This window comes from Cibotium barometz, chromosome 43, assembly GCF_041138505.1.
Source record: "Cibotium barometz isolate CiBa-2024 chromosome 43, ASM4113850v1, whole genome shotgun sequence".
In the NCBI taxonomy this organism is placed as follows: Eukaryota; Viridiplantae; Streptophyta; class Polypodiopsida; order Cyatheales; family Cibotiaceae; genus Cibotium; species Cibotium barometz.
In genome coordinates this window covers 10,275,179-10,293,532 of record NC_141088.1, presented here as the reverse complement: position 1 = coordinate 10,293,532, position 18,354 = coordinate 10,275,179, and the positions used below count along the sequence as shown (strand labels likewise).

The window sequence follows — 18,354 nt, the reverse complement described above, 5'->3', positions numbered from 1 at the left end:
CCCAAATTTTTTTTTTCTTGGATCCTTGGTGAAAATCCATAATATAACCCAAAGAAATACCATCGTTAATTACCGGGTATGAAACCATAATACCTAATTCATGAGTCCTAGGATATCAAACCATCTTATACATCATAAAACAAATCCATGGGTCGCATGGTACAAAATCACTATATAAGTCATAAAAACAAATCCATGGGTCCCATGGTACAAAATCATCATATAACACAAGAATAATAATGAAGAATGTCATGGTAGTGACAATGGTCACCATGTGCAGCTTATAGCTTGGACTTGTTGATTGAGGGTTTGAGCAAGTTTGGATGGGTTTGTGACATCCTTCAAAAATAGCTACTAGTATGGTGGTGTTTATCACCAAGAGGCCAAAGGTGTTGTTTGTTTCTTGAAATAATAGTGATCTCGATCTTTTGAATCCTTCCAAGGCTTGCTTTGCATACATGTTCATTTTGGTGGAGAGACTTGTGACAGTTTGCACATGTCTTCTTTGCACAGTTGTGTCGCTGAAGTGGAATGCTTGGGAAGGTTGTTTTCAGCCCATGTCTTTTTCTTTTTCTCCCACTGCACTTAACACTGAGTGGTGAAACAAAGCTGAGAATCTGTTGAAGGCTTTCAACCTATTTATAGTGTGCTACTATGCTTTAGTGATTGTGAAGGTAGCACCATTGGAGCCCTTTATCAGTTCATGAACAAGATTGAAAGGCCCATGATCGTTGCTCATACTTTTCTAGGGAAGTGAGTAAAATTTTGTTTGCAATGTCTCCTCTATTATTTTTTTCTTGAGTTTGGACTCTTTGATTTTAGACGTGAGTGCATATCTTGGTCTATATTCTTTATGTTCTCGAGGATTGATGAAATCAAGGAGGTAAGGAACCAGTGATGGGATTGGTTCCATAGTTTTATTTATGCTATTGCCCACATCTTGCATCTTCTATGGAGAGACGAGGAACAATTCAATAAACAAGAGCTAGAGGAGGGATGGATGACATATAACACCAAATTCACACTAGGTGATGTTGATCTTATAGGAAAGCTAGAGGATGAGTGCTGACAGGGCTCCTTTGATTACATATTGAGAAAGCACGGGACACTCGGGTAAAGCGTGGGAATGAATGGTGGCATGGTCACCACTTAATCAAGAGTGAATGCTTGTCTATAATGGGCAGGGTTAGCCTAAGGGCTTTAGGGTATTGTCACAGCCAATGATGCTTGTCCGGTGGTTGCTGCACAGCAGCCTGCTCCTGGAGCATCTACTGGAGAAGTTGCAGTCGCTTCAGTGATACAGGCACATGCACTTCCTACTGCAGATCAGAGACGATGGGACTCTAAAGATGCACAGGAACATGCCCTTGTTGCTCTCTCCATGAAGAGGAGTATCATACCGCACATCCGTTCATGTGTCATTGCTAAGTTAGCATGGGATGCCCTTGCAGCACTATATGAGGTGCGCTATGAGGCTCATGTGGCCTACCTGAAAAAGTAGCTGGACCTTTTGCATAGGGTGACTCTATGGATGAGTATCTCATGAAGATTAAAGATCTTCAAGAACAACTTGCAAACATTGATGAGCTTATTCCAGACAATTCTCTAGTCACTACGATCCTTAATGCATTGGTTGACACCTATCAGGGCTTTGCTACCACACTTCGGCTCCTCATGAAAGGCAATGCAAATGCCTTTTCTTTTGATGAGCTAGTGTCTTTACGTCTGCAAGAGGCGCAATCCTGAATGAACAGGTTAGGAATGAGGGTTGGTGATCAGGCTTTTGTGGCTCAAGGCAAAGGTAAAGGCAAGGCATCTAGTACCAGTGGCTTCAAAGCTGAAGGTGGGATAGCTGCCTCTTTTGGCAAGGATGTAGACAAGGGTGATAGTGAGAAGCCCAAGAAGGGTAAATGTAATTACTGTTGGAAGCTAGGGCACTACATAAATGAATGTGGGAAGAGGCTTGGAAAAGAGAAGGAGAAGAAAGACTATGGCATGTTTGTGGCCGATGCATCAGCGCACCAAGTGCATACAAAAAGGATTCAGCTAGCTATGCTCAAGATGAAAGGGCATTATAGGTACAATGGAGCTATGATCCCTCTTTGCATGATGTATGCATGGTAGCTATAGATGAAACAGGCTTTCGTAAGGATTGTGGCATGAATACTTTGCTTATCTTCAAGAAAACAATAATTTCAGGCGTAAAACTCTGAGCCCCGTTTTTTGCATATACAGCGTGGTTTGGCTGCAGGATCCAGATGTCTGAGATATATGACACACAGGCAGCAGCAGCACACTGGCAGTCTCAGGGCCTATCACAACACTTCATTTCAGATTTCTGGAAGAGGCTTTGGGACAGCTTTTGGCCGAGGAAGATCTCTCTCTTTCTTTGGCAGTCTCAGGGCCTATCACAACACTTCATTTCAGATTTTTGGAAGAGGCTTTGGGACAGCTTTTGGCCGAGGAAGATCTCTCTCTTTCTTTGGCTAAAGGCACATAGGAGTTTGGCGGTTGGTACTTGGCTGGCAGTGGGAGGTCAGTCAGCAGCTTGCCCGAGGTGTGGCCACCCCCAGGAGTCTCAGTGACATTGCCTTTGGGATTGCCCGAAGGCTTAGCAGATTTGGTAGCAGATTCACTATGGACAGGACATCAACTTGGATTATCACTTGGGGGGGTACTGTCGCTTGGGCCACTGAGGCTAGAGTGGTCAGGACTTATGAGGAGGATGGGGGAGGACTAGCCCTTCAGGTCTCCCACTATCGTATTTCAGCAGTACCTGTCACAGTCTCACCGACGGTGATTGGCGACCAGGCTCATGCCAGGGATGGGAGATTTGCAGTAGCATAGCAGCCTTGCACATCTGGCATGCTAGATGCAACGAGGCCATCGAGGGTACCCACACTCCGCTGGCTGAGACCATTAGGAGCATATGGCTGGATATCATTCACACCCTCTGTAGTCAGTGGGGAAGCTGCAGGGAGGTTCTGACCGCATGCGGAAGCAGCGGGAAACCTTCTTGAGACTTGGAGGCCTGGCCCTTTTCTCACAGACAGAGGCGGTGACCCCGTTTGGCATTACAAACCACCTGTGTGGTCGTTCCCTCCCCTCCCCCTGTATGAGATAGCCTTCTCTTCACTGAGTGGCCAGCCGGAGGAGAAGCATCTCTTTCCCTTTGATCACTTGGTTCCCGCCCTTATATGAAGCGAGTTTGTATCTAGCCCGTCGTGGTTTTACTTAGCCCTTTGTGGCTGTTTTTTCTTTAACTAATTGAAGGATCTTTTTCTCGGAAAAAAAAAGAACTATAAATTCAGCTATTCTCTCATTGTTGAGACATGTAAAAAGACAAGAGAGCTCTCTTGCTCTAAGAACTTGTACTCAAGACGACTCCAAGTAGTTTTATCTAATATAACTTGGGGTGGGGGGGTCGGCCCAAGGCTACTTCGACCCATAGTGTGGTGTCTTCTTTCTCTACTCTCTATCTTTTGTTTATTTTCAGGTTTTCTCCTCTTGATCTGCGGGATCATGCCAAGTCCACTCTCCCAGGTCCCACTGCAGCTGCATGAAAGGTCGGCACTCGCAAATCCATAGCCACCATAGTCTCTCCCTGGCCACCTTGGCCGGTGCTGGATCTATGTGCCATTCCCGTGCCCGAAAACCAATCATCCTCACCCTTTGCAAGGTGCAACCTTTGAAATCCTCCAAGGGGTGCTCTGATCTCTCTAGTCTGCCATGGGATCCAATAGAAAAAGTGAGCAGACCATTGTCTTCATCTGCTCCATGGACCGCCACGAGGATATCGTGTCTGGTAAACACGGCTAGCCACACCGCGCTGGGGGGGGCGGGTCTGGAATAGGAGTTAGGTACTCCTGAGGAATACCTGAGTCAATGTTGAGGCTGAGCTTGCCTCTATCTCGGATCCTTGTTAGGCCTCTCTCCTGCTCCTCCTAAGGTAACTGCCTGTGTGCAATCCAATCTCCGAGAGACTTGGTTGGTCCCATGCTCAAGGTGCCCCAGGATATTACGATCAGTCCATAGCATGTGGCCACTGGGTAAACGGATCAGTGGTTCCAAATCAAAGGATGTTGAAGCTGCTCCTTTGAGGCAATTGGAACAATCTGTTTGAGGGCTGGCTTGAGATTATCCCTAACACGAAGTAGACTGGCTGCGAATCTGTCCTTAAAGGATGGGCTAAAACCATGGGCTCCCATCTCTGCGAAGATCCATCTAGTACTCTGCGGCCACGAGCCTCCAAGGCTTGGAGTGCGGCTTGAAATCCGGGCCAAGAGGAAATCCTGCCAAGGCTCACCACCGGGTAGGAGTCCTTTGACAATCAACTTGCCCAGCAGGGCACGGCTCTGTATAGCGGGATCAATGAGGCCAAGCCCCCCTCTGCTACGTGGTTGAATGATCACTCTCCATGCCACCTTGGCCCTGGTTGGCCTACCATCACTTCTAGCCCACAAGAAGTTCTGGATCGAACGTTGTACGTGGCCAATATATGCCTGAGAAAAGGCCTAGCAAGAAGTGATGTACCACATGGTGGCAAGCAGCACCTGGTTCACTACCACCATTGTGCCTGCTAAGGATAGCCTCGCTGAGCTCCAGTATAAAAGCTTCTTCCGAATACTCAGAAGCGGAGTGAGCTGTTGCTCGAGAGAGATATCAATGCCAACGTGTAAACGGAGGTAGTAGACTGGAGTGCCCCTACGGATCCATTGGAAAGCCTCACTTGGTTGCCAAGTCGAGGCGGGTGCTGACCCTACCCAAAAAACCACATGACTTGTGCCAGTTGATCTGCGCTCCTGATGCACGACAAAAAATCTCGATCGCCTCTGTGAATCTCTAGATTTTCCCAACATCTCCTACAAGGTAGGCTGTTGTGTTGTCTGCAAACTCCGAGTCCGGCAGCTCCTCCTACTACGTGCGGAGGGGAAGGCGCAATCCCCGAAGTCCGGTCTCCTGGGCAGAGACAAAACTACTCATGGCCTCGGCGACAAATAGGAAGAGGTTTGGTGCCAGAGGACAGCCCTGTGGAACGGAGCGGAAAAGGGGGAATCAGTCGCCTCGAGTTCCTTGAATGAGAACCTGGTTGTCTGATGCTGAATAAAGTCGTGAGACTCCATGAATCCCCTTCATGGAGAATCCCATCCGGCTCATTGTGCCCTCCAGAAACCTCCAATCCACCTTGTCATAAGCTTTCTCAAAGTCTAGGAGTAGCACAATGAGGTCTTGCTGCCGCATCCTGGCCGAAGCTATCGCCTCTCCCAAAAGGTAAAAGATGTTGTCCAGAATGCTCCGATCTTGAACAAAACCAATCTTAGTGTCGTGGACCAAGTCTAGAAGAGAAGGCTGAAGTCGCCTGTTGATTGCCTTGGCCAAAATCTCATAGGCCGTCCCTAGAAGGGTGATGGGTCTCCACTGCCGGATCTCCAATCTAGCACCACCCTCCTTGGGAATCAAATGTATCAGGCCCTCTGTGAGCCTCTCTGGCATGGCACTTGTGAGTATAATCTCATTGAAGGCAGTGCGAAGGCCACCTTCCATGAGGTCCCAATGGCGAAGAAAGAAAGATATAAGAAGCCCACCCGTCCTTGGACATTTGCCCCTAGGTAATGCCATAACCACCTCTGCCAACTCCGGTCTAGTAGTGAGCTTTTGCTTCAATAATTTGAAGGCACGTCTCTGACGCTCACCCCATCTGAATACTACTTTCTTCTTGGTTAGATCATGCAATGGAGCAAAAATGGTGGTAGAGTTTGTAATGAACCTTTTGTAATAGGAGCATAATCCCAAGAAACTACGCATCTCATGTACGGATTTCAAATCTGGCCAGTTCTTGATGGCCTCAAGCTTTGGTGGATCCATCCGCACTCCTTTCTTAGACACTAAATGTCCAAGGAAACGTATTTCTTCTAAGAAAAACTCACTCTTCTTTCCATTGATGAACAACTTGTGCTCTTGCAACTCTTGAAATACCTTAGCTAAATGCTTTCTTCGGTCTTGGAAAACACAATGATGTCATCAAAGAAGGTGCTTGCATACTTCCGATGTGGTCTAAAGATGCAATCCATCATGCGGTTGGAGGTAGCCGGAGCATTTGTGAGTCCAAAAGGCATCACCAAATACTTATACAATCCAAAAGTCTTGTGAATATCTTGTGGTTGGATCCGAATCTGATGATAGCCACTGTTCAAGTCAATCCGACTAAAGAATGCCGCACCTTTTAGCCGATCCAATATATCATCAATCCTCGGTATAGGAAACAGAATCTTTGATTGTAATCTTGTTCAAGGCTTTGTAATCCACGCACATGCAGAATGAGCCATCCTTCTTTCACACTAGAAGCACTGGAGAACAAAAGGATGAAGAACTAGGCCGTATTACCTTTGATAGCAAGTCCTGTACTTGTGTCATAGTCTCTTCTTGTTGTACTGCACTCACACAGTAAGGAGGTCGATTCGGGGGTGAACTCCCTAGAATCAACTCTATCACATGATTCTTTGGTCGCTTAGGAGGCAACTCTCCTAGAATGACATCCATGAAACAATCCTTGTATCTCTCTAGAAACTGTAGTCTCTCCCTCGCAAGAGAGTTCAAATCTTTCACTGAGTCTTCACTCTTATCCTTTACAAGGATCATATACGCGAAGATGGAAGATTTTATTGCTTTGGAAATAGATACATGGGATACAATAGGAATGGTATCTCCCTTTTCCTTTGCTACAATAGTGATATCCGTATTCTTATGCTTAAAAGAAATAGTCCTCTCGGGATTCTCGATAAGAGTACTCTTCCTATGGAACCATAGCATCCCCAAGATGACATCCGAGTGCTTCAAAGGTGAAATATAGAAATCCATGTAACCCTAGACATGATTCCTCAACTTACCAATGATGGGCGTTACTATTGGTAAATATGCTATTAGCTATGCCACATATGCTATGAGTAGTGCCACATGTGAACATGGGCTAACCAAGGCCACATGATATTGTGGAGTCAACTCACTTTGCTCCACATATTTGTTTTCTATCTACTTGGTGTAGCAATCACTATCTCTCTCACACTCTTGACAGCTTGCTATTATATACCATCTTTGTGTGTGTGTGTTCTCTGTTTCTCTGAAACCCTAACATCCAACAGTAGTATCAAAGCTTGGCTGCACATCCATGCCCGTGGAGTTCCCGGCGCCAAGCTTCCTTTTACTGGGGAGGGCTCCACCACCGCCCCGCCCTAGGAGCAGCGCTCGCACCACGAGAGGCGGCCCCCGACGACGCTGAGCCACCTTTGCACCCTACGTGACATTTGATAGAACTTGGAGTTTGTTGAGGACATTTCTCCGTTCGACGTAGCAAAATTGTCCGTCGTCGTGTGCATTCGGTCCCGCCGCCGTCGTTCCATGTGCCATCACCGTCCAATTTGCACCCGCGCCAGCCATACGTCTTCTTACCCGCGCCATCCAACTGTCTTCCATGCTCCGCTCGTCAACCAGCTACACTCGTAGCCACACCCGACTAACGTTGCCTTCTGTGCTTTGCCATCAGAGCCCCAACTCCGTCGTCTGCTACTTAAACCCCGTGTGAGGAGCCCACCGTCTGCACAGACTTTCTTTCTGGAGCTCGCCTGAGGAGCCCGCTCGCCTGAGGAGCCCACTATCTGTTGCCCTTCAACACTACTCCTGCCACATCAGCAACCAGCACCACCACCTAGCCTCCAACAGCTCGTCATCAAATCTTGCCTACTGAATCTATATGAGGGTTTGATCCAATTCTGTTTGAGAAGTTGCAATCTCTGCAAAATCAGTCCATACAGAGTGGACTTTCATCACTTGTTATGATGCATCTTTGGGGCATATGTCTCTCAGTGTCAATGAAACACACGACACATGGTATGTTGACAGTGGTGCTTCTAAACACATCACCTCATGGAGGGATTTGTTTAAGAAGCTTATGGCTGCCCCAGAAGGCAAGGGGGTAACATGTGCAAACAATTCTTCTCATCCAGTTCAAGGTGTTGGTGAGGTGATCCTGACAACAGCAGATGGTGCAGACTTATGTCTTTCAGATGTATTGTATGTGTTAGGAATTAAGAAGAACTTGTTGTCCGTGTCCTCTTTTGCTTAAAGATGATATGCAGTGGACTTTGAGGACGACAGATGCACAGTGAAAGACCGTGAAGGTGGCTATGCATTGGTCACTTCCGGCACATTGTGCGATGGGTTATATCAGCTTGACAGGTTTGACAGGAGAGAGCATGATACTCATGTGGTTACCACTCTTACACTTACCATGCACGAGGCAGGATTGTGGCATGCCAGGTTTGGGCATGTTAATTATGGTAGTTTGATGCTATTGCAAAGGCATAATATGGTACAGGATATGTCTCTCATGTAGAGCTGCCACCAAAACATGTATGTGAAGGGTGCATATTGGGTAAGATGCACAGAAATGCATTCCCAAAAGATGGAACAACAAGGGCTATCTAGAAATTACAGCTTGTGCACAGTGATGTCTGTGGTCCTATGCGGACACCATCTTTTGGAAAGCATGTATACTATGTAACCTTTATCGATGACTACTCTAGATTTGCATGGGTGTATCCCTTGAAGGCCAAATCTGATGTATTTGCATGTTTTCAGCATTTTGTGGCTCAAGCTGAAAATCAAACAGGTTGCAAAGTGGAGAACTTCCGTACAGATTGAAGAGGGGAATACATGTCCATTGCTTTCAAAGCATTTATGGCAGAGAAAGGCATAAAGCATCGATGCATGATGCCATATTCTTCTCAGCAAAATGGTGTTTGAGAGAGAGAGAGAGAGAGAGAACAGGTCTTTGATGAAAATGGCTAGATACATGGTTAAAGGCAAAGGATCGCCTCGCAAATTTTGGATGGAGGCAATAATGTGCGCTACACGTGTTAAATAGATGCCCTACCAAAGCATTGAAAACCATCATGCTATATGAGGATGTATAGCATATGCACATGTACCGTAGCAGTTGAGAGGTAAGCTTGATGACAAGCAGCTAAGTGCATATTTGTGGGTTATAGCAGTGGCAATAAAGGCTACCGTGTCTTAATCCTTCCACACAAAGGTTTTTGGACAGCAGAGATGTTGTATTTGCTGAAAATTCAGACCAGCTATTGGCTGAATTTTTTGGACAGCCACCTTCGGGCCCACATTACATGTTTTCTTGGACAGCCACCTTTGGGAATTGATGGCTCAAGAGATCAGCCATCAACTTTGCCCAATGGACAGTATTTGGGGCTCAAAATCATCCCATGAATGAGCTCATTACACCTCAAAATGTGGAGGAAGTAGTGGAGCAAGAGCGGACAGCAACGGAAGAGGCTAGAGCTGTCTCTCGTTGGCTTCTCCGTACTTTACAAGAGAGCAAATTTTCAGCTCCACCTTCTAGCAGGACACGGGTTGGTTCACGTAATGCAAGAGAACACGTAGATGTTGCTTGCATGAGTACACTTTGTGATGTAGATGAGCCAGATTTATTTGAAGAGACTCATGAGGATGAGCATTGGATGCAAGCCATGCAAAATGAGATGGATTCTATCCATAAAAACAACACTTCGGATTTGGTAGACTTGCCTGTTGGCAACAAGCCCATTGGCACAAAGTGGGTTTACGAGTTAAAAAGAAAGTCTGATGGTACCATTGACAGGTACAAGGCCAGGCTAGTGGCCAAAGGATATGCCAAGCAAGAAGGCATTGATTATGATGAGACTTTCGCACTCACTTCTCGTATGGCCACAGTTAGATGTGTTGTTGCATTGGCTGCCCATCATGGATGGAAAGTGCATCAGTTGGACATAAAATCAGCTTTTCTCAATGGAGATTTGCAAGAAGAAGTGTATGTAAATCAGCCCATTGGTTTTGTGTTGCATGGTCATGAAAGCAAAGTATGCAAGCTTTGGAAAGCACTTTATGGACTCAAACAAGCTTCTCGAGCTTGGTATGAAAAGATACATACTTATTTGACCACGCAGGGATTTTGCAATAGTCCAACAGAGAGTACCCTCTATGTGAAAGACGATCATAACACTTTGATTATGCTTATTCTTTATGTGGATGACATGTTGCTAATTGGGAATGATATGGATAGAATTTTGCAATAGTCCAACAGAGAGTACCCTCTATGTGAAAGACGATCATAACACTTTGATTATGCTTATTCTTTATGTGGATGACATGTTGCTAATTGGAAATGATATGGATAGAATTTTAGCATTCAAAGCTGAATTGCGATCGTTATTTGAGATGACAGATTTAGGATTGTTGCATTATTATTTGGGCATACAATTTGTGTAGATAGATGTTGGGATTTATGTACACCAATCAAAGTACATTCAAAAGTTGTTGCACAAATTCGGGTTTCAAGATTGTAAGCCCATCTCTACTCTAATGGAGACGGCGTTGATATTTAGCATGTATGATGTTGGAGAGCTTTTTGATATGAGTGTTTACAGCCAAGGAATGGGTTGCCTCATATATTTATGCAACACACGCCTAGGGGTTTTCCAGTGTAGCAAATTTATGCACAGCCCAGGTACAAAGCATTGACAAGCAGTTAAGCGGATCTTCTGCTATCTTTAGGGCTCCATGGATCTTGGATTGGTATATCCCAGGGGAAGCAGCTTGCAGTTACATGCTTATGGTATTATTTTAAATGTGGGTTTCATTACAATCATATGGCAATACCATTTCAAAGTTTGAAGATTAAAAGGTAGACATACCAACAAGATACCAAATTTGTACTACTTTGAAAGTTCTATGATTGTCTTATCTTTGAACTCATTTTTTGAAGTGCAAACTTTGCAATTATCCTCTTTGAAGCTATGGTCTAGACATGCCAACATGTCCACATCTTGCTCTTTGAAATAGATTCCTAACATTTGTTTATATATATATATATATATATATATATATATATATCTCATCATCATAAAGTTAAGCATTTAGTAGGGTTCCACCTTACAATGCCTTACAATGTTTTTATTTCTTTTTGTTACTTCAGAATTCATAGCCATATAAATTTGCTCTATATTATTCTATATTTAATTTTCTAAAAGATGTGTACATAGGGTCACCTTTGGGCTAATGGCTTATTACCAAAATAATAAACTTTGTCAAAGTGAAAATAAAACTTTTCATATAACATAGTCTTCCTCTAAAATTTGTGGAATCACTACAACCTATGAGGGGTCTAGCAACATTGGCGTATCGTAAAAACTTATAGTGTCACTTTGATACCACTGAAACAGACCTTCGTGAAGCCTGAGGAACTCTAGGAGAGGAGTGAATCTATCGCGAAAATCTCTTACTCTGGCCAAGGGTGTGATTCCAGAGACTTCCAAGGTCCATAGGGGTGTTGCGATGCCCTGGATGGAAGGGGAAAGACTCTGCTTCAGAGAGAGGAAATGGTGCTGTGGATTCTAACAAGTTTTTGGTAAATAGTAGATGTTAAAGGCTGAAAATGGGCATCTTGAAGTCGACTGTTAGGGCCAAGGAGGTAGCAGGGGTTGGGAGAATTGATTGCCAACAGGAGGGGCTGCAGGGCAGGAGTAGGAGTGCTTTGCACAGGGGAACAGGGAGCAGCTAGTTGAGCCTTTTTCCCAATCTGGTCATCTGTCATTTCTAAAATCTTGGTACGTGCTGCAGGGTTTGAGCAAATCTTCTCTTTATAATGGCCATGCATTGTCTCTTAAATTCACATTTGCAATGTAGGGTTTGACGAAGTGTACTACTTCTGATTGATCCAGTAAAGTGGAGTTCTTGTAGTGTCCAAAGTCAAGAGCGAACACTAGTGTGAATGAATGCCCGATGTATTAAGTCACAACGTTGCGTTTTTTGAAAAATTCATTGTTGGGTTAATTCAAGGTTTCTTCTGTTGGCTCAGCCGCATGACAATAGGAAAGATGATCGAGCTCCTTGGTGGAAAAGCTGGAGTTCTCAGCGGTAGGTTCCATTACGGAAGTGCATTTGGTGAGCCAAGTGGTCATGCAGATACGGTAGAAGCCATCAGGTGAGTTCTATCGTGTGATTCTGAGTGCATGAATTTGTGGCCTGAAACAAAAACATGACAAAATTTTCCACTTTGACAGTGCGACACTTGTGAAGCATGGTTTTAGTTACTGTGGAAAAGACTTTCTTTATTCAGGTTTTATCTTTACCCTGCTATACTTGAAGACTTGAAACTCTTACTTCACAAACGTTTATTTTGAGGAATTAAGTTGATTTTTTATATTTTTTTTGGGGGGGGTGGGGTGGGGGCAGGAATAACTGGTAATCCCCTTCAGTCGTACATATTTATGGGTCCCATATATTACCAAAAGCTGAAGCATATGGTATGAAAGAATTTACACTACCACCACCTACAGTTTCTTCAAACTTTTCTCAAGGGGGTCCACTTGTAATGCAGGTGCTGGATAAAATGCATGCACGTGCTTCTGGGCCTAGAATGGTTCTAACAAGACAACCAACAGAAGGAAGAAGCAGAGAAGGAGGTTTCCACAAATTTATCAATTCTGAGTTTTATTTTGATCCTTCGTGCTAATTTTTTTAGGAGTGAAGTAAGCTAGAAAAGCTGAAAACAGTGTTCCTTTAGGACTGCGACTTGGGGAGATGGAACGCGATTGCTTGATTGCTTATGGTTCAAGTATGCTGCTTCTAGAGAGATTGATGATATCAAGTGATCAGTTCGTGGTTCAGGTCAGTCTAGAAGATTTGTAGGAGTATTTGCATTCTTGTAGTATTGATTCTAAGCAATGTACAGCTATGAGGGCCCTTCTGTGAACTTCAAATCTGTGGTCACAGAAATCTGCATGCAAGGGGTCATGGTATATCTATTTGAAATCTTTATATGTGCACGTGCATGTTCAAGTCTGTGGGTGAAGCCTGCAGGGAAGCATTTACTGTGTATCTTTGTGAAATATTTACATGCGAACATGCACGTGTGCCCTGATGCATGCAAATGAGCATCTCTCCTTTTAACATTGTTTTTGTTACCGATGCAGGTTTGTACTAAATGTGGTTTACTAGGGCACTATAACCACAAACTGAAGATGGGATTTTGTTCAATGTGCAAAAATGGTGAAAGCATTGCCACCATGAAGCTACCATATGCCTGTAAGCTTCTGTTTCAGGTACGCACAAAAATGCTCTTATCTTGATTGATGGTGTTTGAATGGCATGCCAGCTTTCACTTAAAAACCAAACTGAAAATTGTGTATGAGTTGATCAAGTTGAAAGTATTGATAAATGGCATCTCATTTGTGTGTAGGTGTACCCTTTCCTTTTTCTTAGTTGTAGATATCTTCCATTAGGACTGAATATGACAACTCCTGTTGGATATCTTCAGTTTCAATGCCTGCAAGAACTGTATGCAAGTCACAGGATTCTTGTTTGTTAAAACATTTTTTTCAAATGTTGTTGCAGGAGCTCCAATCTATGAATATTGTGCCTAGGCTTGAGCTCGCAGAGGCTTGAAACAAAGCCTCCAACTAACGAACGTGCAAGTTTCGTGCATTGCAGCAGCAGCTTCTATTTGACTTTTGAGTACTTGTTTGCATAACAGCAAACCCTTCAAATCACTTGTTTGCTACTGTTACAGGCAATCCAACGTCCTCAATCTAGTTGCTTTAAGAGAGTAAGCAGCGCAGGGTCTTTGAGAATGTATCATCGGCAAAATGTACATACTGCAGAGTTTGAACGTCTTTGTATCTGTAAGAAAAAGGCAAGATTTGGCCTTGCAGAACTGAAAATGTTCTTCCAACAATGAACCTGACTTATCATGGATATGCCGAAAACAAGTTTGTTAAATTTTTGGCTAGTCAATATGTTTTTTTTTTTTTTGGGAACATTGAATCAATATCAAATACATGGTTATCAGAACATTGAAGAAAATAGCTGGCAGGCTTGTTTTTTCTTCTGATGGCAAGAGCTGGTCCCTCATCTTTTCTATCAAAGTCGTAAATATCTAAGATGTGGAAGTGACTTGCTCGGGCGGGGGGGGGGGGGGGGGGGGGGGGGGGGGGGGGGGGGGGTTTGATGCATGCCAATGCAGCTGGTACAGAGGTCGTTATGGGAAGGGAAGATCCTGGAGTCCTCAATAGAGTGTGCAAACATATTCTATTAAGCACAAGTTTTCCCCTGCCATGTGTTACTCTCTCTAGCTTCTCCTCGAGAACCATTTCCTCCCCCCCTCCTCTAGCCACGTGGCAACAATGTACAAAGGGGTAGACTGCACGGGTGGGGGTAGTGCTGCAACAGTGCCAGGGTAGTGCTGCAACAGTGCCACGCGGGTGCAGAACTAGTCATAATTGTTAGCAAGATATGCGGAGTATGGGGTCTTAAGAGCTAAACTATCTCACTGTTAGGTATTGCCTCGGTTCAAGTGCAACGCATGAGGTGTGAGAACACACTAGAACTAGAAATAGCATTGATATGATATGGTAGTTCGATACTCCGGTGGGGGGGGGGTGCTGGGGGGGGGTTTGGGTTTGCTGTTGCAGAGATCGTTATGGGAAGGGAAGATCCTGGAGTCCTCGATAAGAATGTTGAGCATAGGTAGAGTGTGCAAATATATTATGTTAAGCACAAGTTTTCCCCTGCCACGTGTTACTCTCTCTAGCGTCTCCTCCAGAACCATTTCCTCCTGCCCTCCTCTAGCCACGTGGCAACAATGTACAAAGGGGAAGACTGCACGGGTGGGGGTAGTGCTGCAACAGTTCCATGCGGGTGCAGAACTAGTCATGATTGTTAGCAAGATATGCCGAGTATGGGGTCTTAAGAGCTAAACTATCTCACTGTTAGGTATTGCCTCGGTTCAAGTGCAATGCATGAGGTGTGAGAACACACTAGAACTAGGAGAAACACATTCGTTATGTGGGATTTTCGCCAGCTAGATAGAGCCCTATCAGACAGATATATAACCTTAAGCAAGAGGAGGGCGAAACAATGTGGAACCATATTGTTACTAGAACCAAGTATTGTTATATGAGATGCAGCTCCCATGAGAGACTAGATGACTTATTACTCATCAATCGATTTATGTCAGTCTCAAGAGGAAGAGGCTTCATGACTATCTCTATAGGTCTAGACATTATGTCTTTGATGAGTGTTGCGTGAGGCAATAGACTTAGTAGACAATCTCCAAGACAAAGATGTAGAAGTGGTCCACCCAAACTTAGAGATAGGAGACACATCATCCAAATCGTCAACGGCGGGGCTAAGGGTGCCACATGAGCACTAGCTAGAGTCCTAGCCAACGATATGAACATGGAGGAGTTGGTAGAAAATCAACTAAATCATTTAGGCCTAGCCCTAAGGGTAACTTTCAAGGCTAGCCCCCAGCCAGTACCACAAGCAGGACATCCACACCTTTTTCACAGAGATATGGTTTAGTGCGCAATAATATGCTATCGAAAGCATACAAGCATAGAGTTTTCGATGCTGACAATAATATTGTGCTCATTGGGGCATTACCATCATGGGAACCATATTACAACCCCAATGTTGGTACTAGGGAAACTCCGCACCACAACCTATGATCTAGGTGCCAAAGCAACCACCACTAGCCCTACTACCCATACCAAATGCTTCTCAGTTGGCACATAAACCAGTGCCCATATATCAGAACTCTACATCAAGAGTTATGTACATACCACCACCAATGCCATACCCTATATCGAGAGTTATGTACTTACCACCACCAATGCCATACCCTCCTCCGATATTACCCTATATCGAGAGTTATGTACTTACCACCTCCGATATTACCAATTCCAAAGAGAGCATCATCCTCAAGAGGGGATGGATTTATCCATTGATTGTGTACTCAGTTTTTGCTGGTGGAAAAGAACCGCAAAACACTCAAGCTTCCCCATGGAATGGTTACCGTACCCTTGGTGGATGAGGACACCCCATATCTATCAACATCCCAAGCCTCGTCCTCCACTTACAAGCCATCACCTTAGGTAACCCCTAACACTTAACATTCGTCTTTCCTCATGGCGTAGTCAAGGAAATTGCCCAAGTAAGAAGGAATCAATGTTTTTCCATAGTTTGGCCTTCTCAAAATAGTTAGCACAAAACATGTGGATGAGTTCTCATTTTACCTTATTTGAGGTCAAATTACTTTGTGAGCCCAATTTATTGGTCTATTGCCCATTCAATGAATATATCTAATGGAGTGAGATCATCAAAGTAGCAGAATGAGTGACTAGAATGCGAGAAGAGGTCCCAACATTGTAGCTTAGCTAGCCTTGTGAGAAAAGAATATTCATAATAAAATAGATATGGGTTACACCATAATGGAGAACATGCAAAAACCATGGGAATGCCACATTTTTGTTGGAAGATTTTATGCTCAAGTTGTACAAAGGTATTATCAAATCACCCAATTATTCATGTTAATATCGTCTTCCAGGGAGAATGTTTTCCTCGAGTATAGTATTGGAATGCTCATGTGAGAATTTGTTTCATGATTGTTTTAAGCCCATGAGGTCCACTATGTGGAATGCATTCACATAGCATTTCTTAATGTCAGTTGAGCATATGCTAAAAATGACCGGGTAGATTTAAGTATAATTCATTGGATGATTTAATTAATAATTCATTTAATGATTTAATTGATTCAAGTGCATATTCTAATGTGTTGAATGAATTTCTAACATAGAGATTGTATGGGCTCAATGTGTAAATCTAAGATAGCTTGGAGTGTGAGGGTGATCTCAGAATACATGCAGTTGTGGGCATTAGTTATCCATCTAAACACTCATTCTTGTGTGCTTTACATGCCCCTAAGATGATGCAAGGAAATTTTTCATGTTTAATATATTGAGCGATAGGTATTCTGAAATTTCCATGGTCACTTTGTAACGTAACATGGTTCATTCCTCAAGTATGAATTATGTATAGTATAATACCATGTAACATGTTTTTTGTGTCCATGCATATGAAACTTGGTGAGTCCTTGTCACAAGAAGAACACCTCGTTGTTTCATTTTGCACAAATGTTTGCATAGGCATTAATTATACAAGTGACATAGAAGGCTTTTATCAAACTGCCACGCAAAAGTGAAGTCCTTCCATTTCCATTTTGCTAAAAAGCAAAAGGAGCTGATAATTAGTTTGGGACAAATTTTATCCAATATAGACCATTTACAAAATGGATATGCAGGAGAATATCCTTACGAGGTCTATAGGTTACATAAGATTTTCTTCCACTTGGAGCGTTGACAATCATGGTGACTTGCATTTAATTATACAATAACTTTATAATAGTTGATCCAAACTCATTGCAAGATTGGATCTCTTTTTAGTCTTGTTTTCAATGATGGAATCCTGTGAAGAAGAGGTTCTGTTACAAGGATTGGTGGGTTTGGGAATAAACCGTCTACCACACTTCATAGGGTTATTGTTGATGGTTGTGCTATCTAGTGTTGTAGTAGCATGTTCCTTTCTTGCCTCTATGAAATGGTGCTCCATTGTTGGAAGATTTGCTTTTTAAATAATTTTGATGCCTTCTCCTTTTAGACCCAAAAGAGGTTTGTCCTTAGGTTGAAGAGACACGTTCTTGAGTGCATTACACACCAATTCTCTATAATAGCAAAATACCAGTGAGGCACGGATACCATCCCTTACATTTTCTTTGATCCATTTGAAGAATAATATCATGGCACCCCTAAGACTTTTTATAATCCATTTGAAGAATAGGATCATGGCACCCCTAGGAGTTTGTTGTAAAGATTTGGTCCACATTATGCATGATACACCATAGAGCATGATCAAACATAGGATATTGCTATTCTTGCATTCACTTTTCTTTAACAACGAATTGACAAGAACATTTGATGTAGGGTCTAAAGAAGTTGAGTACTCAAAAGATATTTAGCGTCTTTTCTTTAGAAAAGCTGCTTCTTTTGGTGAGCATATCCATTCCTTGGGGCATGCACATCAATTGGCTTCAAATGTTTGCATTCAAAGTGGGCCATTAAATTCAATAGGGGCAGTTAGGAATGTGGACACTTTAAGTGCCATGTAAAGATACTCCCTTTTGGCAGCATCCATGTCATTCTCAACAAGTATTCTTAACCACATTTTTGGTGGTAAGGAACCGAGTACCAAATACCCAAGCTTTATTTTGAACCTCCGACGTATATTTCGAAAAGTCTTGGGGGCATGAATGCATCCATGTACATTTTTGTAAGGCTTTACATCACCACCATGTTGTTTTGGAGTACTCCATGTGGTGGTTAAAATCTTAGTTTCTTCTTGGGTGAAGGTTTTCAGAATGAGAGAAACGTCAATGCTATCATAGCTGGAAGAGGGTGCTGCAATAGTTAA

The 18,354-nt window shown here is 43.4% G+C and overlaps 1 protein-coding gene across 1 annotated transcript in view; it reads left to right on the top strand.

The window, feature by feature from the left end:
- NRPC2 (nuclear RNA polymerase C2) overlaps positions 1 to 13,911 on the top strand; it is a 161,063-nt gene extending 147,152 nt beyond the window's left edge. Inside the window, exons 31-37 of the mRNA XM_086781473.1 lie at positions 11,906 to 12,031; positions 12,111 to 12,166; positions 12,283 to 12,353; positions 12,428 to 12,512; positions 12,614 to 12,717; positions 13,023 to 13,151; positions 13,444 to 13,911. Coding sequence (XP_086637599.1) covers positions 11,906 to 12,031; positions 12,111 to 12,166; positions 12,283 to 12,353; positions 12,428 to 12,512; positions 12,614 to 12,717; positions 13,023 to 13,151; positions 13,444 to 13,494 — 622 coding nt within the window. The 3' untranslated portion in view covers positions 13,495 to 13,911. The remainder of the gene's footprint in view (positions 1 to 11,905; positions 12,032 to 12,110; positions 12,167 to 12,282; positions 12,354 to 12,427; positions 12,513 to 12,613; positions 12,718 to 13,022; positions 13,152 to 13,443) is intronic.
- The last annotated feature ends 4,443 nt before the right edge of the window (positions 13,912 to 18,354 follow it).